The sequence below is a fragment of the Larimichthys crocea genome, chromosome XV, assembly GCF_000972845.2.
Source record: "Larimichthys crocea isolate SSNF chromosome XV, L_crocea_2.0, whole genome shotgun sequence".
Lineage (NCBI taxonomy): Eukaryota > Metazoa > Chordata > Actinopteri > Sciaenidae > Larimichthys > Larimichthys crocea.
In genome coordinates this window covers 14,454,103-14,481,863 of record NC_040025.1, presented here as the reverse complement: position 1 = coordinate 14,481,863, position 27,761 = coordinate 14,454,103, and the positions used below count along the sequence as shown (strand labels likewise).

Below are 27,761 nucleotides of genomic sequence, written 5' to 3'. Positions count from 1 at the left end.
GATCAGTATTTTCTTACTGTGACCTGTTTAAATTTCTTTTTTGTGTGTCCAAATCAAATACCTACAGTTATTCATTTTAGATTTTTTAAAACAAAGAAATCCTCAGACCTGAAAAGTGCAAAGACTAACAGAATTATTAATGATGAATTATCTGTTGATCAACTGACTTGATTATTTGATTTTTTTTCCCATTCTTGTTCACTTTTATGTAAATTAATCATAAAAACAAAGCAAGCTTTATTTGTGTTGTGCCAAATGACAAATGCAAAACGTACAACTCACAGCTCTCTCACTCGCGTTCCCTCTTCTCCTGTACTCGGGTGAGTTGAGCTACAGTAAAGCCTGTCAGTAATGTAAACTGGAACAGTTTCTGTGTTGCGTCATTCAAGACGGAGGTGCTCTGCATTGTCTTGTGTGTCCTTGCGTGTTAAAATAACCCTCTGTCAAACAGTTCATCACAGGCTCTTAGACAGGAAGGCCACCACAATGCGCTGTCTTTTTCTCTCTTCATCCTCATTCCATCACTCCTCCTCTCCTCCCTGATGAGAGAATGGCATCACCTCCGCCTTGGACTTGGACCTCTCTATCATTCGACTTCTCTCTCCCTCTATCATTCTCTATTTGGCTCTGTCGTGCCCTGTACTCACTCCAGAGTGGGGCTAAATATTAAGTTCAAGGAGGTTATGCAAACACGTTGAAACAGCCATCCTTGGCCTAAGTATTACCCTGAACCCTTCAATTACCCGCCTTGCTTTCCTCTCTCCTCATTCCTCCTGCCTTTCCTGTCCTCCGTACGGGTTTCTCTCACTCCGGTCATCTAACTGCAGCCTGGAAATATAGCGCACACTCATGACGTGGGGCCAAAAAGCCTTAAAATATCAGGGGCAGAGAGTACAACATAGCAGCGCACTATTACACGTGCACACACACAAATGTGCACCCAAAATACACACATACACACAAACCGATGAAAGACGCGTCCAGAAAACAGTGGGAGCAAGTACCCCTGGTGTATTTTCTCTGTGTTCCAAATGTAGGGCCTGGCGGTGGACCACAGCTGAACCACAGCCGACATGCGGTGGAATGGGAGGCCACCACACTCACTTCCCTTAAAGGAGCCTTAGAGACACACACACAAAGGCGATCACAGAATAAGACACACACACACACACAAGCTCAGACACACATGTTCAGCAATTTCCTGGACAGCACTGTCATGACGATGGGAGTCCATGTTTAAAAAGTGGTTTGAGGTGAAGGGACAGATCTGTATGGGCTGTTTCCCACAATGCTTTGCCAGACAATTACACAACCCAATTAATGTGGTTACTACAGCACAGCTAGGACTTTACTCTTTGCAAGCAGAGTGTGCATGTATGCGTGCGTGAGACAGAAGATGTGTGTATGCTCCTTTGGCCCATATTACTCTCAGAATTATAGCTTTCCTTGGAGCTTGGACCAGTTGATTTCCCGTCAGTGTGTAAAGGACACACAAGGTCACACTAACATTCACCCCACACTCCATCAGCCAATCACATTTATTTCCAATCACAGCCACATGAGCTCAACTATTATAAAAGCTGCATAACCAGAGAACTACAATACCCACAATGTGTTGTGTGCCTTCCCAACAGAAAGATCTATTTCCTGAACCGCAACCAAACGTTGGGAGAGACGTTTTTTTAAGGTTTTGAACTTAAATGTATTATTTTTCACAGTTACTGCAACATACAGTATTTCCTTAAGCATCGTGCATATAAAAATATATGAAAGATATTCTGTCACATTCTGTAATACCCCCTTTCACAGACTCACATGTACAGAGGGGTGAAGGAAGCAGGTGCTACTTGCACCCTCTGATAGATCTTTATTTATATGTCTATAGTACCGGTGCTGTTTGTGTATATAAAAATTAACTAATGAAGGCCTGAGGACCAAAATAAGTTTTTTGGTCAGATGCACCTGTGTCAACCTATGAAAAATACTCCTTATACTCATTATAAGTAAAAGTCCTGCCCTCAGAATCGGACTCAATTTTAGGTACTCTTATCAAAATGTATCAAAAAAAGTATCAAAAGTAACAATATTCATTATGCAAGTGATCATAAATTTAGAAAGTAAAAGCTCAATGTAAATCAAATAAATGTATTTCCTTCTGATATGTAGTGGAGTCAAAGAAGTAAGAAACTAAGGAAGTCTTATATTCTTAAGAACAGCACTTGAGTGAATGTACGAAGCTGCGTGCATGTACATTACCACATAGATTGAACACACACACACACATCAGCTAATGATTACCAGATGTGTATGTGTGTGTGCAATAATTATCTCATTCCAACCTTGGTTAAGAGTTTTTTTTTTAATGAAGGATGGTAAAATGTAAGTAAAACAAAAAAAGCTCAAACTGCTCTGCTTTGTGTTGAAGCAGCAGGAACCGCATGCTTTCTTTACAGTCTGCTACACAAACACACTCTGACCACATACTAACTTATATAGACTTCATTAGAAAGCTATAAAGTTCTTTAAAGTGTGCAGGGGGAAAAATACATTCAAAGCAAAGAAATTATGAAAGAGAGGCAGAGACGGAGACTCAGAGAGACAGACAGAAAGTCTCTTTCTCTCGCTCAAACACACACACATACAGACACACACACACACAGTGGGCTAGGTGAGGGTGCTGATTAGAGGAACTGGTGCCAGGTCTGGACAGGTCTGCTGTATATTTAGACAGATCAGTAAGGATCATGGGATCAAAGACTAACATGATTACTACCTGGCCTTCTGATAAAAAAAACCTCACTATTATTTCCCTGTCACAAGAATACACACATTTGGAAGTACACACATATCTGAGCACGCACACACACACTCGACACACTAACTTACAGTCATGAGTTTCAGCACTTAAAGACACACAGCAGGCACACAGATAAACGCAAGAACACACACATGCACACATTCTCTGTGACACAGACACACGCACGCACACAGACAGACATATACACCCACACCGCTCTATAATCTGGGTAATTTGTACGTTGAAGCTAGTGTAGACAGATCATGCCTCTGGTACATTGAGCCTGTTGTGTCATTGCACTTGCTTGTTCGTCATTTAGTGTGAATTCCCAATAGAGACATACCCTTACGTGTAAAGTATAGTAGTTGTGAATACGTTTCGTGTGAAGAAGACATATAGGAATAACTTGCACTCTTGTCATAATGACGCTTCTCGGTGGTGGAGAGTAGCTTGCGTGGTTATAAAGTTTACGAGGGTATGAAAATTGAAGCTGCGAGCGTGAAACACACGAGTTCATGCACATGCACGCAAGCATGAAACGGCAAAAAGTGTGCGCCCTCTAATCATTGCAGCAAAAAGTACAGTCACTCATTGACCTTTCTGCTCCCTGCCTCGAGTTGCCTTACTGGTTTAATTTCACCTTCACTATGTTTTGTTTGCAGTCCTGCTTTTTCTCATAAACTTGCATAAAAGTATAAACTGATGCACAGACGGCACTCACAAATAAAGACAGTGGGTACAGAGCTGTGATTAATGCTTGGCCAGCCTTCCCACACACCTGTGCATGGATTCCAGCGGACGTCTGGTTTTTAATAAAGAGACCACTGGTAGTGTGCAGTCAGATGCTGCTGACAGACCAACTGATTTTCAGATAGATAACACACACGTATACACAGCTGAGCAAGCTCCCCTGGTAGATTACATCACAGTTATTTTAACAATGGCTTCCACTGGGTTCTTTTGCTGACTGTGGTTTGATACAGGAGTGTGTGTGAGAACAAGTTGCTTTATTTTCGTTTTATTTCTAGTTCTTGAATCTTAAATGAAATCATTCGGTGGCCACTTGAATCTGAGTTTCAGGAGGCATTTAAGGTTGTAATAATGTTGCACTAAATATACACCAGGCTTCTTAAGAGCGTTACATGGAAATAAAATCAAAATGTGTTTGCGTTTATATGGAGAAGAGGGACATGGCTTGATGCATCTGCCTGTGTGTGTGTGCGTGTGTGTGCATGCTGTGAGGATTACGATGTGTTGCTCTGCGCTCCACTGACGTTGGAGAGTTGTGGGTGAGAGTGGGCTCATTAACTAAACGAGTTTCTAATGTACCCTCGCTTTTGCACGATTTCTTAGACACACACAAACAAAACTTCTGAGAGCACTGGACCATTGTTGACCTTACATCACTCCTCTCTGTGTATATGCCGTTCAGCTATGGTACTGTACATTACAGCTGTATTCTACATGAAGATTTAGACTATATACTAAGTTTCACCTCTTGATGATCACACAGATCTACAAATAATCATTCTCATTGTAAAAGTCTAACATCATTTGGTGATATTAGGACTATTTATGACTAATATATAACTACAGTAGGAGTGCAATAGCTGTTAGAAAAACAGGTCGGTATCGCTGGATTTATTAATCTGAGGTGTAACTGAAGGGAACCCAAGAACAAATTTTAGGTTCTGGTTTCACAATATATTTTTAGATTTATTAATTTATTTGTACTTTTGTATTCCATTCTTCTATATATTACCAATGATCTGAGCAGAGAAACAGTGTGAGTAACTTTAATCGACTGATTTACATATCTTACAGTAAAATGAATGGATGTGTTCCCATTCTTTCTGAGCACTAAATAAAGCTTAATCTGATTAGACTGTGCAGACAGGCCTGGACCTGCTCTGGTCCCTGCTGTGTCTGTTTGCATATGTAGATTTATTTAGGTGTGTGTGAGGGTGTTGTAAATATAGTGAACATGATGTCTGCCGCTGTCAGACTCTCATAGAGAAATATAGTGAGACACTACAGAAAGAATTACAGAGAACAACTCATTTTACAGCGACACCATGATGACAAGTTATGCATTAACAAACAGCTCTTATTTTTGTGATGAATGGACTGGGGACCACCTCAGAGCCACAGAATATCCAAAATAAAACTCTGCTAGGAAGGGCACAGTCACACATACAAATATTTTGACATGAAAATGTGACTGTGTCACAGAACAGCAACCTTAAAAGAAGGTGAAGAGCATGCAAGGAACACAAGTTAGCAAAGCAAGAAAGAAATATTTATTGCTCTTTTATCTGCAGTCATGCAGTCAGACATACCAGGAAGCTGCTTAGAAGTTTTGTGAAACACTGGCATGAAATGCGCTGTGACTGACATGTCAAGATGTCTGCAGTTTGGAGTGCGTGCAGACACATGTGGGCTTGTGTTGCTGTGTGTATGTGCATGACTGTGTTTTGTGTTTATCCTGCATGTGTACAGTTACTAATTTGTGTGTGTGTGTGCATGTGTGTGTGTGTGTGTTTATCATGCACTGCGCTTCCAAAGTGACATGTCAGGACACTAAGACACTCTCAGTCTGACAAACAAACCATGCCAGGAGGAGGATTCAAATAATGTGCTGCAATTGCTTTATTACTCAGTGTTTGCCCTAGGTGTCATGTTACTGAAGTCTTCAACACCATAAAAGCCTTCTCTATGGTTCAGTGCTGTTTGTGTGTGTGTTAGCTCTGGCAGAGGCTCCCCTATGACTGGTTATATTGGACATGCTCAAACAAAGCCAAACACACAACAGGAGCCGCAAGCAATTAGGGCCTGCCATAGTGCATAACTCCTCTCTGAACACCCTCTGTTTCCCCCTAATCATCCACAAGTCTCTTTCTCCTCTACCACACATTTGAAGGATTGGACTACCATGAGCCTCAATCCACAACACACACACACACACACACACTCATATATCAGTCTCAGCAACATTTGCATGCTCATTCTGAGCTTGCATCCTGTGTGGCATCAGTGGCAATCATACTGTTTGCGTGTATGTCATCTTCAGGATTAAATGGTAACCTCGGCGGGCAGAACATCGCTGACTAGCAAGGGAATGCATGTAATGCTAGTAGGCAGCCTAATCTTCTGGATTAATAGATATCAGGATGGTTTAGCAGGGGAGCCGGGTGGGCCCTGTGTCTCCATTTCATCATCGTCATTTGGTTAAATTTGTCTCTATCCGATATGACAATGAGGATACAACTGCACGCTCTGCTAACTGAGCTATTGTTTGATGCGGTTTAAAACCTACAGTTTATTTGTTTCTAATCACGTTTTCTAACTCACATCTGCACAGTAGTTGATTAAGACATCCTCTCATGGCAGAGTAAGGCAAGTCATGGTGACTGACGGGAATCCAGTTTGAATCACATCCTTTGGACCCCTGAGTAGAGGGTGACATCTCACTGCCTGTGGCTTGGACGGTCGACAGGGTGGAGATCTGTTTCAAATCAATGAAAGAAAAATGGGTCTTTCTGCCTCACTCTTGCTGTATTTAGGTGTCCCGTTGGTCTTTTGTCACTAAACACCTCATAAGAGAAACATCTTTTTCTCTTTCTTTTAGGATGGAGCGATGGAGCAGTGTTGCAGTTGTAGAGAGTGTTGGGTAGGATTTATGTATTGGGGGTACGTCTGTGCCAGTTGTGTACTAATAAAGCTAATGAATGCCATCTGGCCAGCAAACAGATTTTTGTATTCCTGTTTTTTCATGTCACCAGCCACTTTCTTTTAAAACCAGACCATGGCTTAAAGCTTAAGACACAGTTGGAATGAATAAAATGCAGAATGTGCTCAGATGACAGTGATAAAGCCAGAATCATCTACAGTATCAGTATGCATTTCTGTCTTTGCGTGGTAGGAACAATGACACAGACCTTGTTTCCTACTTGCACTCTACACGCAGCAATGTTTATGTGTGCAATTAGAAGTGTGTACATGTGCATTTTCACCAAAAAATGCACGCCAGTTTGTGAGTATGTCAGGCAACTGCATACCTCTGTATGTTTGTCCTATGTGTGTAAACCTTTTGTAGTGGCTAGCGTAGCTCTCTTGTTACACATACACATGTTCTTTATGGGCTGGCTAATGGAGCTGAGCTCTTCCTGCCTCTGTGATGTGGTTTACTGTTGTTTGATGTGCTCAGGAATCCTGCATAGGAGAGCACCCCGAGCCGATCTTATCACATAAAAGCCCTTGCAATGGAAGAGGACACTCAACTCTCTTTTTTTTTAACTTAATAGAGATCTGTGTCCCTGGCTGTGTGTGTGCGTGTGTGTGAGTGCGTGTGCACCATTTCTCTAATTCAATCGAGTGTGTAACCCAAGGCCAAACACACACATTTGATTTCGGTAAATGCTGAACCCGGAGACCTGTGGCTTGAATAGACCCGAGACATGTCAGATACGTGTGTGTGTGTGTGTGTGCTTTTGTCTTGTAATCTCTTTTTTAGAATTTACATTAAACTCATATAATGTGTGACAACTGTATGTACATTTTAAGTACAGATTCAGTGTGTTCATGTCTTAGATAGGCGTGCCGTATGTTATGTTATTTTCTCAATAAGTTAGACCACACAGAAAACCCACAATTGGGCATGTGAGTCGTACTACTGTTTACTCTAAATTTAAGTTTTGTCCCATTTAAAATGATTGTTTTATATGAATGTTGAAAGATTTTCAACACAGAATAAATGTCTGTATAACAATGGATCGAGAGTACTGCAATACAGAAACCGTGTGAACCTTGATACAATAACTGTAGAAAAAATAGTGCTAACATTCATTTTTTTTGTCACTACTACGAATTTTCATTTGTATATCAAATGAAAGAACCAAAAGCTCCTGCACACAGACACAGGTTGGTGGTTGGTTTCCATCCACCTGTTGTACATTTTCTATTGATTGAAACAAAAAAATAGTGGTAAAAACATCAGATCTCTGTGGATCTCAAAAAAATACATGAAACAAACATAAATGCCCTGTTTCCATTATGTTTTCACATTGTTTTTCCCCGTTTGAAGTTTGACTGGTGCTCTTTTAATCAGGCCGTTTTGATCATGTCTTTATCGAGCCGTTAATCTCGAAAAACCAACCACCAACCAAAAACCAACTCCTTGTAATCGCATAATGGCAGTGAATTGAAACACAAATTGATATTCATTTTCTTTAGACAATTCTATTAAATTTGGGTAAAATTGGCAACCTACCTATTTTAAATAAAGTACAGTGATCATGAGTGTCACAGAGATCATTAAGGCAATAAAGACTAAATTTGATGACAATGAGGGGGAAAGGGAATGCATCAATGGTTGTTACAGGTTAACCATAAACATAGACAGACACGAAAGAAAACACAACACCACAGCAACAGTGATGTCAACCCCGTGCTCTCCATGAATGCCTCACACTTCATATAAACGGAAATAGATACATATTAAAAAATTCACCAAGGTTTTGGTTACAGTAATGTCAGGGTACACACATACTGGCTTGTTTAGGCTTTGCTTATTGTACGTTAAAATGACACGCTGCAAAGAAATGTGAAGTATTCCTCAGTCCTCTGATCTTGACTGACATTGCTCGAGACATAAACACACATTCGTTCATATCAAGACATTCAAGAATGCCCACATTCTCAATCACGCATACACACACTGTCTATATTCTGTGTTTCATCTACAGGCTGAAAGTCATGCCATTGTCTTTCCTCACACTCCCTCAAGCCTTTCTTGTCTCTGCAGGATTCCTGTGTTGTTTATTTAGTGGTGACCAGTCCTGTCTCTACGCAGTCTGTCCGCCCACATGAAGGCCTTTTCTGTCTTATTCATGGCTAGCTTTAAAGATGAAGGACTACACAGATTAAACTGTGGTTGCCATCTTGAATAGATGTGACGCTTGCTCCAAATAAACTTTGGGTTTAAAGTTTGTGCATGCTTTTTTTTTTCTTCTCTTTCTGTCTCTTTTCAGTGGGTTACGCTTGGCTTTTTCTTGGACATCAACTCTGATATCGTAAAAATGAGACACGTTTTATTGCAGAGCTGTGAAAGTTAACAGTGTCTGTGATGCTTGTGAATGGTAAATTTCTCCTCACAAACAAATCAGACAAATGTAGTTTTTGTTTTAATGAGTTTTGAAATACTAGTGGTGAGTTTAACTCCGGTGACCCCTACTTTCTCTACTGATTTTATTTATATTTTCATCTTATTCTCTTTCTAGCCTTCTCCTTTCATTTCCTCTCCTCCTCTCCCCTTATTTCTTTTTCTCTCCTCTCCTTTCCAGTCCTAAACTGTGGATACCCACCGGCCCCGAGAGAGCAGTCATGTTTCCAATATGTCTCCATTTAGCAGAGACCAAATGAACAAGAGCAGGGCCAAAACAAGAGCAGGAAAAATCATCACATAGCCACTGGCACAGTCTGCTTATCTTTCACTGCTAATAGCTCTCATGCTCTTCACATCATTGCTCCAATGATGTGCACACATGCATGCACGCACACAGACACACACACATAGACAAATTCATGTATGCACATGTTGTTCTTTGCACACAAACACATTCAATGTGCACCAGTGAGGATACATATACTCATCCAAACTCGCTTGGGCTGTTTCCTGCCACTGCCGAGAAGTGCATAATGATAATTACAGTTTGGGTCTATATCCCTGAATTAACCAGATCAGACACACACACACAATCCAGAAGTGCCAGGGGCTGCTGTGGTGTATGCTGACTGGTGTGCAGTGTTGGAGCAGCCCGGTGCTGGGAAGTGGTCCGCTCTACCATTGTTCTCTATTAAAACCTCCTGGGAACGATCTCAGCAAGATCGAGAGACTTGCGGGGCCAATAAAACTCCAGTCGAACCAACAAAGAGTCAGAAAGCCTGAGCCCCTTACTGTATTACCTTTATGTAACAGTGTGTCACTCTCATTGAGGAAAACTAGGTGAGAATGTGTAGAAGGAAAACTGCAGAGACAGCCCTCAGCGTTCTGCCATTAAAACCGTTTTTTTCTTTTTCTTTTAATTGACATGTAAAAACTGTGACACAGACAGATAAAGACAGAGACATACTTAATAAAGACAGACAGACTAAAGACAGACAGACGTAGCCAAAGAAGCCACAGAGGAGAAAAACAGGAGCCGGAGCTCAGGTGTGTGTGCCAACCACAGAGGCTTGGAGGTGTTTACAGTGTGTGAATATATGCCAATAAGCCTCATTGACTCACTTGTGTGGGTATACCAGCATTTCATGTGCCCATAATGGTAAACCATGAGGGCATTTCACTAAGCCACTGTTTTAATGGCTGTTTTACAGCACAGCACATCCAACAACATATTACATAGAGCTGCATTTAAAATAACTCATCTCTCTCTCTCTCTCTCTGCAGCACACTCTCTTTGGGCTAGTTAACCCTTCGCACTCCAACTGCTGCTATCGATCTAACCAGATATGTATCTATCTATATATCTATATCTGCTTTAGTGGCACAGCTATCTATCTAACACCTCCTCCTCCCTTGAACCCGTTTCCTTCTCCTCATTCCTTTAGTGACCCTTGAGGGCAAGACTGTCATCCAGGAGGCCGTCATTGGTCACCTCTGTGTCCTATGTCCTGGGCGGCCTTTTTATGGCTGCAGGGCCCACCTAATCAATTCTCCAATCATGCACACACTTTGACATACACACACACACACACACACACACACACACACACACACACACACACACACACACACACATTGCCAATCAATTAGTCTTGAGATTTATACAACCAGCTCGGGGGTGTTTATCCCCCTAAGGCCAATCAGATTGGACTTTCCCGAGACTTCTACACCAGTCAAATGATGCTAATTAGCTGAGTGTGTGTGTGTGTGCGTGTGTGTTTGCGACTGACACTAATTAGCAGGGCTAGTGCGGCTACTTCCTCAGGACCATTTCCTGTGATAGTAATTATTAGGTATGTGTGATAAATTCCAGGCCTTCTTCCACTCGTCCAGAGATAGAACAAGAGAAAAACAGAGACAAAAGAGAGCAAGGGAGAGACTTTAAAAAAACTCAGAGGAAGTTAAGGAGGACAGTGTTAAAAGAATGATGAAGTAAAAGTAAGGAGACAATGAAAGAATGATTTGACTCTAGTGGGACAAACTGTGAGTCAGTACAAAGGGAAAAGCAATTTCCACATGCAATGTATTCCCACTGCCTCCATGACGTGGCCTCCCTATCTACTTTTCTAGTTGCCAATCACTGCATTGGTTTTGTTTTTGTGTGTCACATTCACCACATCTTCACTATGTCAATCTTCAGTTTAAGACAAGAAGTTATTTTCTGTCTCTGGAAAGACTCTTCCATCACTGTCTATCAGCTTAACACACACACACACACACACACACACCGACACACACACACACACACACACACACACACACACACACATATGCACTATCCTAATTTGACCAGAACGTCAGTGTATCTTTCAGTTCAACGTCAACTTTAAAAGGCAGCTCTAGCCTTCCAGTCATGCACTCATACATTGACTTTAGGAGACAACGTCTATTCACCCAATCACTCCATGGCTCTGTGACAGCACTTAACCGTACTGTAGGCAGACAAAGGGTGTGTTCATCTGTGTGTTTTTACTAACTTTTACAAAAGTTAAGTCAGGGTTTACATACTGTACACAAAACCTCCAACTCATATTTACTGAATGGGCCTATGCTTGCCAAAAATACTATGTGGATATATAAGCGGCAATAAAATATTAATAAGTAGTGATAAAAATAACCATAATTGATGCAAGAACAGCCAAACTCTGAGAGAAGTGAGTTCAAGACATGACGGTTGCACAAGAATGACATGGTCTCGTGGAAAAATGGGTCGAAAAAGTTACATTCAAGGCACCTCCAGTTGCATTAGCTGAACAGCGTAATAGCCAGTTCAAATTGTTTCTCACCACGTCTGTTCTCTCCACCCTTGAAGCGTACTGTATGGGACCCAGGTAGTCTGTCATTACCTTACTGTACTGAACAAGGACTTACAAGCAGGGATTTCCATGTGATGAAGCCCTCCATTGACAAAACCTCAAAGGAGGAGGAGGGTGGAGCATGCCTCGGCCCTGGCATAATAACACACCTACAGGCTCGACAGCCGACACACATGTCGAAGGTAAACACGCGTGTCAGAGGGCACGGGAGCACAGACAGACATGATGAATGGCCCGAAGTTCCCACGAGGCGACACGCATACAAACTGGCTCGCGGAGAGAGGAAGGTGATGTGTGGTCAGACCCCTCCTCATCACTGTAATACAGAGAATCCCATTCACACACCGCACCAGCCCTCTATGTCTCATCATTACTTATCACAACAATGGCACTGTAACACCATACACGTCTGCATGTGGCTGGGTGAATGTGCATAAATGTCTGTCTGTCTGTCAAGTCCCTGCATACTGAGTGCTTGGACAGGATTTTTTTTTTCCATGTAAATGTAATTCCGAAACCACACAAATGGATGCAATGCTGCTTTATCACTTTGCATGTGTTTCATTGAGTGTGTGTAAACCTGTGTATATTTATGTGAGTTTTCAAGGGAGCGTATGTGTCCAGGCCCCTCAGAGAGATCAGTGAGCGGGGACATGACCTTGCCTGTACAGCTGGTCTCTCTGTGTGTTTAGTCAGAGTAACCATGGCAATGGCGCTGTGCAGACAGGATGTCTACGTTGGGGATTTGAAAGTCATAATGTCGCTACTCCTCTAAGCTTCATTATGCCATGGATTACTGTAACTAGCTAACGAACGGACGCATGAACGCACGTCATGGACAGAAGTGAAGTTCAGGGTTACAGGTTAGAGGTTTAGATTACATACACTGTGTATAAAAGGGTGCTGAGTTAATGACATAAATGAAATGTTAAGCATACGTGTCAAATTCTGGAAAAAGAAAATCTAAAATATTCCAAAAATATTAAACATGTGTCTTTTCTATGAATTACTGAAACTTGAAAATATTCATGGTAGAGGCATAAACAGTGTGTGCAAATTGTGGAGTTCCTATTTCTATGTTACACTCAGTGATTTTCTTTTTCTATATAGGATTTTTGCTCCAAATGTTGTTCGGGGTGTTAAGAAGATGAAGCAAAATAGTGAGTGAACAAGTGGATGCTCTTTGTTGTCAGATGTTGTGCAGGTGTTTGCTGATGGTATGTTGTGTTGTGTCGTACGACTTCGCCCTCTCTCTTGCTCTTCGCTGCTAACCACACTCTGCTCCCTCCCACCCCCGTCACAGCTCCACTCGATCTTTTCCCTGTTCTTTCTTCCACCACTTCCTCCATCATTCTCCTCCTCCCCTCTATCCATGACCTCCTCCATCAATCACTCCCTCACTCTATCATCCTTCTTTTTCTATCATTTACTATTTCCTCCCGAGCTCTCCGCTGCAACCTCTCTGTTTTTCTCTATCGACCGTCTTGCAGAGTCCTTCTGCTAATGTTTGCATGATTTTCCCCTCCATCTCTCAAATTGTCAACTCTCAGCTTCTCTGCCTCTAAAAATGTCCACTTTGTCAACTCTGCATCTCTTTATGTGTCTGCCTCAAAGCTGCCGCTACCTTTTCTTTGCTCTATCATCATTTTCCATCACTAAAATGTAAACAGAGATAATATCAGCTACATTCCCAGTGTCTAGAGGAGGATCAGGTTCAGTAAGCTACTGCAATGTTGTGGCATGTAGTATTATCCCATTCAGACTATGGAAACATCTCAATGACTAGCTATTTAAAATGTCCAAACACATAATTTCTCTATTGTGCACCTACACCCCGTGACCCTAAACTCATTTAATGACTAGCTCCTCTGGAGGCCATCTGTGTCTGTCTGCATGTGTGTGTATGTGTGTGTGTGTGTGTATCTGTGTGTGAGTACTGTACAGTATGGTGGAAACTAAATCTGGTGTGGGGTGATAGAGCAAACCCACACAGCTCCATATACATCAAGCATTCGACTCTATATCTGAAAAAGGCAAATGTGAAAATGCACTCTCACTCTCTCTCACACACACGCACACAGACACATACACCTACACTCACTCACTCACTCACTCACACACACACACACACACACACACACACACACGCACACGCACACACACAATACACAAAACCCAGCATGCAATGAGAGGATATTGAAAATGATTTTTCCCCCTCTTGTCTCTTTCATTAACAGTGTTGAAAAGCCAAGAGTCTGCTCTCCCTCTCTCCCTCTGGCTTATACATACACACACATTACAAAACACACACAGAGAGCTCCCCAGTTCACTGGGGAACGTGCCTCACATGGTTTGTTTCAGCTGGTCTTCTTGACAAATGCCACATTACAGCAGAGAGAAGGAGAAACTTGGCATGCAATCAAACTTCTCTCATGATTTCTAAGATTTGAAATACTTCAGTTTGTGTAGCCCCACCATTCCACCCTCCCCTCCCTCTCATTCTCTCTCTCTTTCTGTCTCATCCCCCCCACCCTCCTGATTTCACTTTTAACTCCCTCCCTCTCTCCCTCTCTCTTTTCTTGTTACCTCTCTTTCTCTGCCTTATCTTTCCTGTTTAGTTTTCCCTGTGCTAACTTGGACCAGAGCTGTGCTGTGGGAACATGGCCCCTTTTAAAGCAGAAAGCCAAAGTTTGTCTAAGTATGTGCATGTCTGCAGACGTGAGTGATTATATGTGAGTTCCACTGAGGTTGTGTGTACATTCTGCGTGCGTATCTTTGTGGCTTGTTCAGATTTAAGTCAGTCTCACGAAGCTTCGCCCCTCGCTATTCAACAGTCCTTTAATCCTCATCATCAGTGACCCCAAACCCCTGCCTCCGACCTCTTCATACACACAGACACACACACAGAATCCAGTGCATAAGAGACCACACACACACTCATGCCCCCTGTGCCCCCTTCATTAGCTCTTACCAGTGTAGACTTGCATTCAGTCAAAGACTCAAACACAAAGGCAAAGAATCCCATCTACTTTTGTTGCTGTTTATGTCAACCAACCATCACACTAACCGTCTTCCTCTTCAGACATCTTTCTAATGGTAATATAATAATGATTTAAACCGAGTGCCAGCAAAGTACAAAAGTATTATTCACATGCCAGGTCCGTGAGCATTTTCCTAATTTCATGTACATACCTAGAAGCATGGATTGTGTCTGTATCATATGTAACACATTTCCTTTGCTAAACAACCCTGGTAATATTTGGATGGTGGAAATTGGAACAGACAGGAGGATGGTTTATATCACAAGTGCGTGTGTGTGATACACAGGCAAGGGCACTCTCTCTCTCTCTCTCTCTCTCTCTCTCGCTCTCTCTCTCGCTCTCTCTTTCTGTCTCCAGCATGCCGCACATACACATACTCGGGGCAGACACGGGCGCATACACACATTCTTTTAGAGTTAGTGTGATCAGAGGGGCTTTCGGGGCATAATGAATTTTAAAAGTTGTGTTTTCAATACATATGTGCCAGCCTTCCCTTTTGTACTGCATTGAGGGGCTGACATTAAAGGCATTTCTCTGCGGCACATGACAACCAGATATGTGGCTCCATGCTCCTTCAATCAGAGAACTCAAAGCAAACACACATGTAGCTGCTCCACTGACAGATCACTGAACTCACCCACACATTCATACATACCCCATGACACACACTCACACATGGAAATACAGCCAGTCCTGCACAGGTTTTTTTTTTTTTTGCTTGTTTTGTTTTTCTAACTCTCTCTCTGTCACACGCAGACATACAATAATATCAATAATAAAAAAAACAGCTGCACACACACTTTTCTGACCTGCCGTCTAAGGCTGCACCACCTGTCCTCAATAAATGTAACTTTTCAAAAGGCAGCTATAGACAACGGCTGATCCTGCCGCTTCAAAACACACCTCAGTGCTGATGTCTATATAACACTCACTGCCCAGATGCATATGTGAACAGGTGAGTGGATAAACATGCTTAATACAGTACAGACTTGCAACAAAAGCTGCTGTGTAGGGTAATGAAAATGCATTGAGGGAAGCAAGCCAGCGTTAATAAAACATCCTTAATCATATACTTTTATGGGCTCGGTGTTACAGTCACTACCACAAACACTTGTGGTTTATTTACTCAGACTGTATGTTTTACTGCAGTTATTCTATCTCGGCGTTACACATAAGACTTTTTCTTTTAATGTAAATACAGTTTAATCAGCTCATATTACTGAGATAGAAAAGTTGAAGTCTAGAAACAGAGCATGTGATTATTATTCTGTGTGGCCTGTAATGACTTGAAAAGAGTTATGTCTGTTGAAAGAAAGAATATAGGTAAGTAGCGTAGATTAACGTAGATTGATAAGATATAAATATGGTGCAGATATATGTGCTGTATATAAAGACAAATGGCGGTGTGTGAGACTAACTTCATCTCCAGAATCTCCTCCAGCTGTTTGCGTCTCTCCTGGCGAAGACTATTAAGGTGTCCGTCTCTCTCATGCAGGGACTGCTGGGTGGAGGACAGATGAAGCTTGGTGGCGTCTAGCTCTTGCCGTGTCTTCTCCAAAGCCCCCATCAGCTCCTCCAACTATGCAAGGGGAGACATACACGGAGGTTTAAAAAACATCAAAACATACCAGGATACTCACCCACATGGCTGTGTTCTCAAACATAAATGATAAAACGAAATATCACATTAAAGTTGTACACACATGGATATAGCAAATCAGACATACTTGTGTGCACTTTTATTTGTCTACATGCATGTATTTCAGAGGGTGTGTGTATTGGAATGCTAGAATGAGGTGAAATAACAGCCTAAAGATGAAAACTAATGGCTGGTTGACATCTAAGAGCAGGTGAAATTACCGTGGTTCAAAGGTTAGTTGAATGATATGTCCGCTGACCCTGTCTACTTAAAACAAGGGTTCCCTCTTCTCTCCCACCTTTCTCTACTTATTTTTATCTCACTCTTAAGTGTGGCTCTACTTCAGAGCAGGTGAGAATAACAACCACTCAACTACATCTCCTCCCTCTGCGCACACATGCCCTCCAGGCCATGCAGGCCTGCCTGTCCAACCCGAGTGTCTAACATACAGGATGTGACCTCAGGGCGTCATTATCCCGAGACAGGAAGTATCTAATTGTCTAACAACAAGAACTTTACAATAGGATGCACTACTAGGCAGGTTTGTTCAAATGGTGTGCATGGAAGGCAGCAAGAATATGAATTTATCTTCTGTTTAATTTAGATGATTTGCAGATTTGTGATACAAGATAGTCAAACAATAAATTATTAAATAAAATGTTAGATTTCAAATGAACAAAAGGCAAGAAAGTGAAGGAAAAGTAAAAAAAAAAAAACAGTATTAGGTGAAGCACTCCATGGGGTAGGACATGAAAAAAGGAATGGGCCCCTTTTATGAAGGGGCCAAATCGTTCACACATTTTCAGGACACTCTCCATCTTCGCCGGTTTTCTAGGTGTGTTTCACAGATGTCAGATAATGCGCTCACTGACTGTTCATGAATATCACATATGGAGTGAGAGAAGAAAGGGTGAAAGCAAAGCAAGGAGTACAGAAAAAAAAATTGAAATGGTGGGAAAGTGACAACTCTTAGTCATAACTTTGTAGAAATACAACAAGGCATTGTTTTAAATAAAATGCAGGCCACCCTCCCTGCCAACAACAACTGACCTCAGTAGTATCCAGCAGTTAATATACCCAATATCAACAAGACATCCAACTGTCAAAAATAGTAGCATGTTTAATGTTTCATGTCTTGTTTCAGCCTCAAAGAACCCAGAGTCAGTCTTTTCATCTTGAAAGCCAAGGGTCAGGCACACACAACTCCATTTACACCCACCACATGTCTATCAACCCTCATGCGCCAACTGCCTCCCTCCCAGTCCCCCATTAGTCCACCACCCAGGCTAGCCCTCACTTCACAATCACATCATTAATAAGGAATACAATGCATTTTAGTGAAATTAGGGTCCTAATCAGCTTAGCGGTGAGCCTGTGCGTGCTAATTTAGCTCAACTTCAAGGCAAAGCCCTCCAGCCGAGCTAAGGCTCACTAAGACTGGCCCAAAGCCCCTTTAGTTACTAAGCTGATTGAGGGCTCAGAGGTAAGGGCCAAATCCCTCTTGTCCATTTGTGTCCGTGTTGCTGGTTCAAAGGCCTAGTTCAAACGTCAGAGAGGAAGAGAGCGGGAGAGAGACAGGAAGAGAAATGTGGAGAAAGGGAGAGAGAGCGTGGAGATAATTGGATGAGACAACTTAAGAAGACAGATGGGAAAGAACGAGGCACAGGACAATGGATGGACAGCAGAAATTTTGTCAGGAAAAAGACAAGAGACAGTGAGAGTCAGAGACCAAGCGAGAGACTTAGAGAGCGGGGGTGTGAATAGAAGTGACCCGGGGCATTACCCATGCTCCATTTCAGCAGGTCAGGCTGATGGAAGATTTTCAGCGCATTACACATCATGAGACTGATTACTCTGGGACAGAGGGGAGAAGAAAGAAGAAAATCAAGGAAAGACTGAAGGGGGGGAAAAAATGTGAGAATGTGAGTCTGGCAGGGCGCTCTGAAACAGTGCCAGGGTCAGGTGATGTTCCAGAAGGACCTGTCCCTCTTTCTTTTCTCCCAACATCCCTCCCTACACACACACACACACACACACACACACACACACACACACAGACTTTTTTCTCTATATTCTGAGGCAAGTACTGCAGTTGACTGATGACTGTGTAACTGCATGTTAATGGCATGTTGACTCGCTGCCTCCTCATGTGGTGACGTCATGCTGGCTCACAAAGTTCAGTGTGTTGTCAGCACCTAGCAGTGCGCATCACCGACTGAGCAACTTGAGTGCCACGCCGAATGGGTATCTTTCCTTAAGTCGCGACTGCAACTCTATTCTCAATATGAGTCAAGTGCAGTTGCCAGTATGACGGTATGCTGGCTCATTATGCTCTCGATGTGTAGGGTCTGGACTGAGTTGAAATGAAAACAAGTTGACTATGGCTTTCGGGGTCAATGAGTGTTAATGTGTCACAAGTTAGGAAAGGATTTCCCTGATTCTCTGGCTACACACGGGTAAACGCAGGTCAAAGCTGAATCATCCACTTCTATGCCTGCGAAAATTACCACAGACATAAATACACTTTCTTTCGGACTTCTCTGTGGATCAGGATATTGTTTGATAAACACGGTATCCAGGGTGACTGTAAGTCGAGCATGTGAAGTGCAGAAATCGCAAAAAAAAAGAGGAAAAAACAAGCCACAGTTAGCATTGGCTCTCATTGAATTTTCTAAACTGAGTTTGACCCTCTGTTACTTTCTCGCTCGATCCGAGCGCCGATCTCCTCAAGTTATCTATCAGCTTCTATCTTTGAACATGTGTGTGTGTGTGCAAATTGGAGTATATGTATGTGTGTTTGAAGCAATACAGCCACCATTCTCCCTCAAAATGTTAATTCTCGTTTTAACCACAGATCGCTCTCATATTACTTGTGGCACTCATCAGTAATGCGAGGTCATTCTCATTCAAATGCACGCTCACACCAGGAGGAAACACACTCCCTCGCCCTGTTTCTCTTTCCCACCACAGACACACCTAGACTCTCACATACACACACATACAAATGCACACGCATACACTTTTTATGGACCTATTTAAAAGATGTTGACCGACGGACCAGCTGGCAGTCAGACAGATTGATACTGTAGCAGGACGTACAGAGTAAATGGGCAGCCTGTAGTCCATCAGGGCTAGTCTGAAGTTCAGAGATTTGTTAATGAATTCTGATTGCATGCACACAAACACACAATATGTTAAACATATGTTCACATTTTTAAGCATGCAAATGCAAACTTATGAGGAGACAGAAAATTAAATGCTAGAAGTCTTTGTTTCGCTTTTGAATTTCATTTGAGACAAAGAAGATAAACAGCATGTGAATAAAAACTGAATTAATAGGAAAACAAAATAAAACGCAGGAAGTAAAATGACAACTATCCATTTTGTAATCATGATATTTGTCAGTTAAGAGCTACATATTAAGTATCATGGATCATCCATTGGCCATAGTCTGCCTGCAGTTGTGCTCTTAGCCACATGGGGGTGCAGTTAAGTTCCTTGCGTTTTCTCTTTTAGGTGAGCTGATACCTGCACTCTGTTTTAAAAGGTAGGCCACACTGTCTGTGTAGTGATGCATCAAACTGTCTGACTGCGTGTATATGTGCATGCTGTCCCTTGAGTCCTCCATTAGTGTGTAAAACATCCAGTAAACCTGTCTCTGGGCCTGAACCCGGGCACTCTCCTCTTGCGCCCAGAGAGCCTCCCTATGTGCTGAGGTGTTCATGCTCTCCCTCAGTGCCATCTCCAGCTCCCCGATCCGCTCCGCCGTCTCCCGCATGGCATCCTGGGAAGCTAAAAGAGGAGGCTGGGGGCAGGGGGGTTCAGAGGAAGAAGACGAGGAGGAGGGTTGGAAGCAAAGTAGCAAAAGCCAGGGAGAGAGTGTTTTTCTTTGAGTGTACTTTGTTTTAAATACCCATTCTGAAATGTTTTTGCGCTGGAAAAAAGAAAAGGTGTATTTGTCAGTCCCTTTGCTAAAAAGGAACCTGGTCCATGTTAAACAGAAAAGAGGAAAGATTTGATGAAGTCAAAAGCTGTGGTGAGAGAAGAACAACACTTCTCCTCGAGAAAAGAGACACTGCCAAGACAGAAGAGAGTGATAAGTGATGGAGAGAGAGAGTGTGTAAGTGCTATGACCTTTTCCGACATCCTCATAAGTGTGCGCATGTGTGAGTGTGTGGAGTAAACTGTGCACGTTCACATGCACAGTTTGTGTGTGGCCTCTCTGACACCCATGGTGAGTGGGGGAAAAGGATCCCTCTCCACACTGGGTGATGGAACTGTGAAAGAAAACACTGGACAGAAATAATAACCCCCCCCCCCCACTCGTCTTGTCTGTCTGTCTCTCTCTTTTTTTTTTTTTTTTTTACTTCTTCTTCTCCTCAAAAGTTGACTCGCTTTCAAGTTCACACGTTCACACTTTTGTGGGAGCAGTGCAGAAACCTTAGAGTCACATAGATGAGGTGACAGTTTCAAACAAAGTGTTCAGTTATATTTGTACAACACAAACTAGGGACGTGCCAATTGAATACGTAGTAAGAAAAACCGCACTGATGCATTGCAAGTGAGTGAGAGCAGCAACCTGCCCTGGAAACAAACCGGCAGAATGCAAAATTGGTATTTTAAGGGATGGAAGCTTTCAACATTATTGAAGCATCAAGCTAATTAATATTACAAAGTACAAAGCAAGATTGTGTGCCAAAGCACCAAACATTGTTGGAAGCAATGGTAAGCTCTCATTAAGAAGACAGACAAACTGGTAAAAGAGAAAACTGAAATGTTTCAACTCATTGTGAAATGTTTTACTGAGCCTCGCTACACACTGACCTTTCATCTCAGAAATGGCTGCTTGTAGAAGCAAGTTAGTGAATACAGGATGCTTGGAAATCAATTATAGCTTTGCAGGTATACAGTATAGCTGATATATGGAGCCCAATGTATGCATAAGTATGCATCTGTATAATGTTATTATTAAGTCTGACAGCAGTCTGAATAGTCTTTGTATTGCATAAAAGGAGCTCCAGGCTAAACAGTGCCATGGCTCACACATGGTGAATCTATTGTGACGGTAAAAATGTTTTACTGAATGCATGGAAGAGAGTCAAGTTAAAGTCATTTTATGAGACAGTGCCAGGAACATGCAAGATGTATATGAATGGCTTATTAACTGCACTTAATAAATATTTTAAAAAAGTAAGTTTTGAGTTGGCATCAAGCCAGTTCACGAGATTTATCGCTATCAAATAACTGGGCTCCTTCATGAAAAAAAAAAGACAAAAAAAAAAGGCAAATTAACTGACTAATTCAGTGATACTGACTAAAACAGGAGCAATGGGATTATCCTCGAGTGTGGTGAAAATAATGCCAAGCCAGCCAAATCACAAGCGGATACTTGTGGCTCGTCACGTCAGCACGACACAGCTGGAGGTGAGCGACAAACACCCGCACACACACATACAGAGGCAGGCTGTGTGCGTCAACAGTCCAAAGCTGTAATTGGATGTGACAGACGGGCAGTAATTCGATGCACCAGAATCAACAAGTACTGGTCTGACCCCGCCCAATAGACAGAATGCACACACACATGCACGCACGCACGCACACACACACACACACACCCCACTGAGATGGGAGCTGCCACCGCTGGACCCCTGAATGAAACCTGACCAGAAAGCTGTGTGTCTGTGTGCACATGTGCAATATATCTGTCTTTCTGTCTGTCTGTGTCAGTGCATATCTGTGAGTTTTATTAGTAACAAGAGAGAATATTACTGGCTTTCAAGAATACAGAGAATGGAAAAAAAGGGCAAGAGAGATAGAAAGATACAGAGAGTGGGGAGAAATGGAAAGATAATTGCCTCTGCAGCGCCAATCATCACCTAATGCCCTTGGGAAGGATCATTATGGCGTCTGGCCCTTTCTGGTTTGATGGAGGGATTATAATCACTAAAATAAACGAGCAGAGAGTGAGAGAATGCACATTTCCAGCAGCTGGGTATCTCAGCTTCACACACACTCTACACACTACTTTACCCACACAGCCTGATCCAGACAGACACATACATCTATCTCTGTCTCTGTCAAAAAAGTTAAGTGTGCAAGCATCAGGCTCTACGTATGTGTCCTATTTCATGATTTGAAAAAATGTTAGGTATGTGTGCATAGCTAGAAATTCATCTACATTTTCTGTGGGAACAAGCTTTGAGTAAATGAAAATCCTGGAATGTTAGAATCTTCTTCTAACTGTCACCAGATTTAAAACAAGGAGATGCCTCCAAATATAGAGGAGGGAGGTATTGACTGTCACTGATGCCTCTCCGTTACAGATAAAAACAGAAATAAAAGGCCCGTGTGAAGGCTTGAAGTGAACATTTCCGATGCATGTTTTCTCTGTGTTTGGGAAGTACAGCGTGGCGCGATGGAGACGATGGAGCGGAGAGATGCTATCAGTCCATTCCACATAAACTCTCCTGGATGGACGGGGGACAAGGAGAAATGAGGGAAGGCCCTGTTTGTTTGTGTTTACCCTTGAAGCGTGCTATGTTCCTGATGGACCCGGAGATAAACGGAGAGAGAGAGGGAGAGCGGAGGAAACGGCCACAATGCAACCTGACTGCTGAGCAAACATAATATACAGAACTCATACTGTATTTATAACAGCTGGAAACAGCTGGAGCTGGAATATGTAGGGGTTCACTCTGACTCTTATGTGGTCTTTTACAGGTTCGCACGTTCTACTGTTCTTAATATTTACCATATCATATTGTGCACAGGGGCACTGTGGCGCTGTTAGGACAGGTCTGTCAGGCTTTTTTTTTGTTTTATCAGTCAACTGTTTTGTCTAGATTGTCATGTCCATATCATGTTTGTTTGTGTTTGTTTGTTTAGCTTTTTACACACTGGCTTCAGAGAGAAACAACATTTCTTCAAGGAATATGATTAGCAAAGATCTTTCATATTCCCGTATATGTTATATGTGATAATAAATAAACAAAGGAGGAAATTGCAGTAGAGATATGCTAAAGTTTTGACAGTTTTACCATTACTCAGTTCAAATTTCACAATCTCAAACAATCTCTTTGCACTTTCATTTTATGAAAAGTTTTGTTTTAAAAATGCTTTTTTATAGTATATGTTTAAAGCCAGTCTTAGCTCAGTTTCCTAGCATATTAATATTGTGTATAGCTGAGGCTGAAGACGTATATGATCATAAACCAAAGGGTTGGACAAATTGAAATTTCGACCTGATGTTTACGCTAAATAAAAAGTCAGGGGATCGCCATCCAATAGTTTTAAGGCAAACTACTGTAAAGTGGTAGACCAATCAATCAACCAACAGACATCAAATCATGCTGTGAGCATGGTAGTGTTGGCCAGGTTTTGATATGGATGAATGACAAAAAACTTGGACTTGAGCTTGAATTCCTGCTCTAACACTAGTATTATAAAACATGGAATTATATAAATTATATAAAAAAATTGATATATGAAGAATCTCTCTCCTAGCTGACTAGACTCACTCTTTCCCTTGTGAGCCATTATGCCACCGCTCCCAGCTGGCGTATGGAGCTGATTTCTGCTGGACTAAATGCCTGTCTCTTCCACTTAGGTCTGACTCTGAGATGCACTGAGGGAGGGAGGGCAAGAGGCATGAAAGGCTGGAACAGGGCTCCCTCTGCTCAGAAGAGCAGAATCACACAGAGAAGGAGTGGAGAAGAAATGTAGAGAGAGATAAAGGAAGGGGATAAGAAAATACTTTCTGAGGAACGGCTTGCAAAGCAGGTGAGAAGGAAAGAAGAGGAGAGAAGAGGGTGGAAGAAATGAGTACAGTATGAGTCTCAGGGATGAAGATGTGATGAGCTAAACTAGAGGCCAAGGAACATACATTTGTGCACACACACACACACACACACACACGCATGTTCAAACCTGCGATAAAGAGTGCGCATGTCCATCAGTCAGGGCATCTTTCCTCATCTCACCAGGCACCATCTGGATGTTAGGAGACTTGATTTGCCTTCAGACAGAGAAAGATGAGCGACAACAGATAAAGAGATGCTCAATAAAGAAATGCAAAGCAACAATTCAAAACAAGAAAATGTTTATTTCACACAACAGACCATGGCATGGATCCTGTATGTAAAAATGTATACACAATCCCTATGTACAATACACAATGGCCCCATGTCACTTTAAATAAATGTTTCTAATCCAACAGTTTGAATTTGTGGTGATTTTTGCAGCTGAATTCTTGCTGTATTTTCAGAGTTTAAACAAGGCCTGTACGTTGCATCACATAGGTAAACGGCAGGGCTGCAATGTGTACAGTAAAGCAGAGGAGTAGTGTGATTATGTCTAGTTTTACTAACAAGGCAGACTGGGACAAGACGAGACTTGACTGATGGAGGTGAGACACTTCTGTGTAAATCCTTCACCAACAAAACACACAAACACATGCAGACATGCACGCACACAAACACACATTCTCACAAATAGATATGTGCAAGAGAGGTAGGTCGACAGCTAAGGAGACAGGATGACACACACACCCACAAACATAAGGGCATGTGTTTTTAAAAACTAAATTGGGGCGAATCAATAGACACTGCCAGAAACACACACACGCACATGGGATAATAAATCTGCTGTCAGTGTTGTGCATTGTTGAGGCACTGATTACAGAGCTAAACCATGTATTAACCAGCCAGGACGACTGTGTATTTACACCAACACTAAGACCTGTTTCTTGTCACTTACCGAACTTACTTAGCCAGAGAACCATGACACGTTCACACGCAAATATATTTTGAAATATGCAAGAACACACATGAACCCACAGAACCTATGCAATATAAGACACGCACAGTTACGCTTATACATAATCTATATCTTCTCACAAACACTCTTAAAATAGAATCAAAACACACTCTTTGAGCTCCCAGTTTGGCCTTCACACTTAAAAAAAAAAAAGGTGTGAGAAAGCTGACAGTGACAAATTAGCGCTTAAGAGACCCCTCCAACACTGTAAACAGGCTGTGACCAAGCAGCTGCTAAAACGCGCCACATTATTATTCCATATCCACACTGGTGTGTTTACTCTGGGTAAAACCTACAAGCTGCCCCCACATATGGGCAAATATTTGCTGTCACAGCCTTTAGAATGGTGTGTGTGTGTGTGTGTGTGTGTGTGTGTGTGTGTGTGTGTCAGCTTTTATGGGTGATGTTGGTGTGCAATTATTGTGAAATATAACAAGATGATGAATACAATTATTACACACTCACCTTGCCACACACACACAGACACACAACATAGTACCTTTCAAAACCTTTGTATAAATATTTAGGACTTTATGTCAGTATTTATATCTGATATTATGCTCCCTGTACAAACACATGCACACACACACACACACACACACACACACACACACACACACACACAGAGAGTCAGTTTATTAGACCTGTCATTTTATGTCTCCGGCTTTTTTCTTTATTTCTTTTTTTAATGACTCTGCTGTTGATTTTACATGTTAATTTTATCATTTTTACGAGTTGGTTTTGAAAAGTGCTACGTAAATAAAGATAACTATTCAATTTTGTTACTATTATGAATGAAGTATATATACACACATATGTACATGTGCACACATATTTACACAGTGAGCAGGAGGGGGATAAGAATCTGTTTATATTCGGGTCTTTGATGTCTCTGTGTGTGTTTTTAGAAACTCAGAGGCATGTCCATAGAGAACAAACTTGAGCCATGAGGGCATATCAGCTATCACACACAACTGCTACTGGTACAGGTGTATAAACCAGCAGACACGCTGGTCCCGTCTGATAGCTGATATACCCCCATCGACCTATCAGCGCAAAATGAACCAAGTGTTTTGACCAGTATGAAGGCAAATGAGGGCATGTAGAGTGTGAATAAGGAGCAGACGGGCTGGGCTGCATGTGAGTGGAAAATATTAGGGAGAACTGTGATTTGTTGATTGCTGAAATGAGTAAATTCATGGGGGGAAAATAGTATTTTATTGCCGTGACATTTCTTAGAAAGATGATGTGAGAGAGAGAGAAAGAGAGAGGGAGAGAGAAAGAAAGAGAGAGTGAGAAAGAGAGCGAGAGCACTGTGCATGAGTCCAGCCATTTCCTAAACCAAGCGTAATAAGTAATTTTTCACATTTCCTCTTGCTTCTTTCACCTGGAGCCCTCCACACATCCGCCTTCCAACATAAGCAGCTCCGCTTTATTTCTGGCTGTCAAAGTACAGCTCTGTTTTTTTGTTAACCATGTGTATCTCTCTCTTATACATATTATTATTGTTCTTTCGTTATCTCCTCTACTCTCTTTTTCCATTTTCCCTTTATCACTCCTTTGCTTTCTTTGTCTTGTCTCCAATGTTTTGTCTAATACTCGGGACGCTGTGAAAAAAAAAGAATGAATGAATACTCTAACCTCCCTAAAGGATTACTGCGGACGTGCCCTTGAGCAAGAAACGAAGAGTAACGGCATGGCTCCAGTAGAGCTGCTGAGTGGTCAACAGCAGGAAGCTGCGGTCACACTGGGCCGCTCCCAGATCTGAATGTGGGAAACTGTGAATATTAAGTAGGGTGTTGCTGAAAAAGAGTATGCATTCTCAGTTGACTTTTCCTGGGTAAATAAAGGTCAAAAGGAGTAATAACCTTTCACATTTTTTATCTACCTTTCATAACTCTTAATTCTTACTCTGTCTTTTCCTTCTCTCTTTTAATAAACTGCACAGTGGAACAAAATCCTGTTTCCCTGTGTCAAGCAGACAGGGACACACCAGGGCAGTTTCTGCACAGGGTTGTACAACAGATGGGATAACAAGCAGATATGATCTGAATTAAATACATTTTCCCTTTATTGAAAGAAGACGAGGGGTACAGGAAAAGGAGAGAAGGAGAAGAAATGGAGAGCTATGACAGTGTGGCGTGAGGCAGTTGGATCAACACTGGAGTCTGAAGTTTTATCTGAGGCACTTGTCTAGATGCAGTGCTGACAGATCCAAACAGAACAAGTCTGTTTATTAATGATAGATGCTTTATGGTGCTTAGACATGTCTTATCGCAATACAAATACAGTTTCACTGTTGCTTTAATATATTGTGCGTGTGTGTGTGTGTGTGTGTGTGTGTGTGTGTGTGTGTGTGGGAGGAGGTTAAAAAGGAAGAAGTGTTTGTGTGTCTTCATGTTTAAATGTGAGAAAGTATAATGCGATTCAT

The 27,761-nt window shown here is 42.0% G+C and overlaps 1 protein-coding gene across 1 annotated transcript in view; it reads right to left on the bottom strand.

Annotated features, from left to right (window-relative positions):
• The window catches only part of LOC104933184 (ERC protein 2-like), a 156,292-nt gene that overhangs the window by 49,035 nt on the left and 79,496 nt on the right, over window positions 1-27,761 (bottom strand). The window contains exons 13-16 of the mRNA XM_027288591.1: window positions 24,443-24,530; window positions 24,270-24,272; window positions 20,169-20,321; window positions 16,296-16,456 (exon numbers count right to left, since the gene is read on the bottom strand). Of these exons, the coding sequence (XP_027144392.1) occupies window positions 16,296-16,456; window positions 20,169-20,321; window positions 24,270-24,272; window positions 24,443-24,530 (405 nt within the window). The remainder of the gene's footprint in view (window positions 1-16,295; window positions 16,457-20,168; window positions 20,322-24,269; window positions 24,273-24,442; window positions 24,531-27,761) is intronic.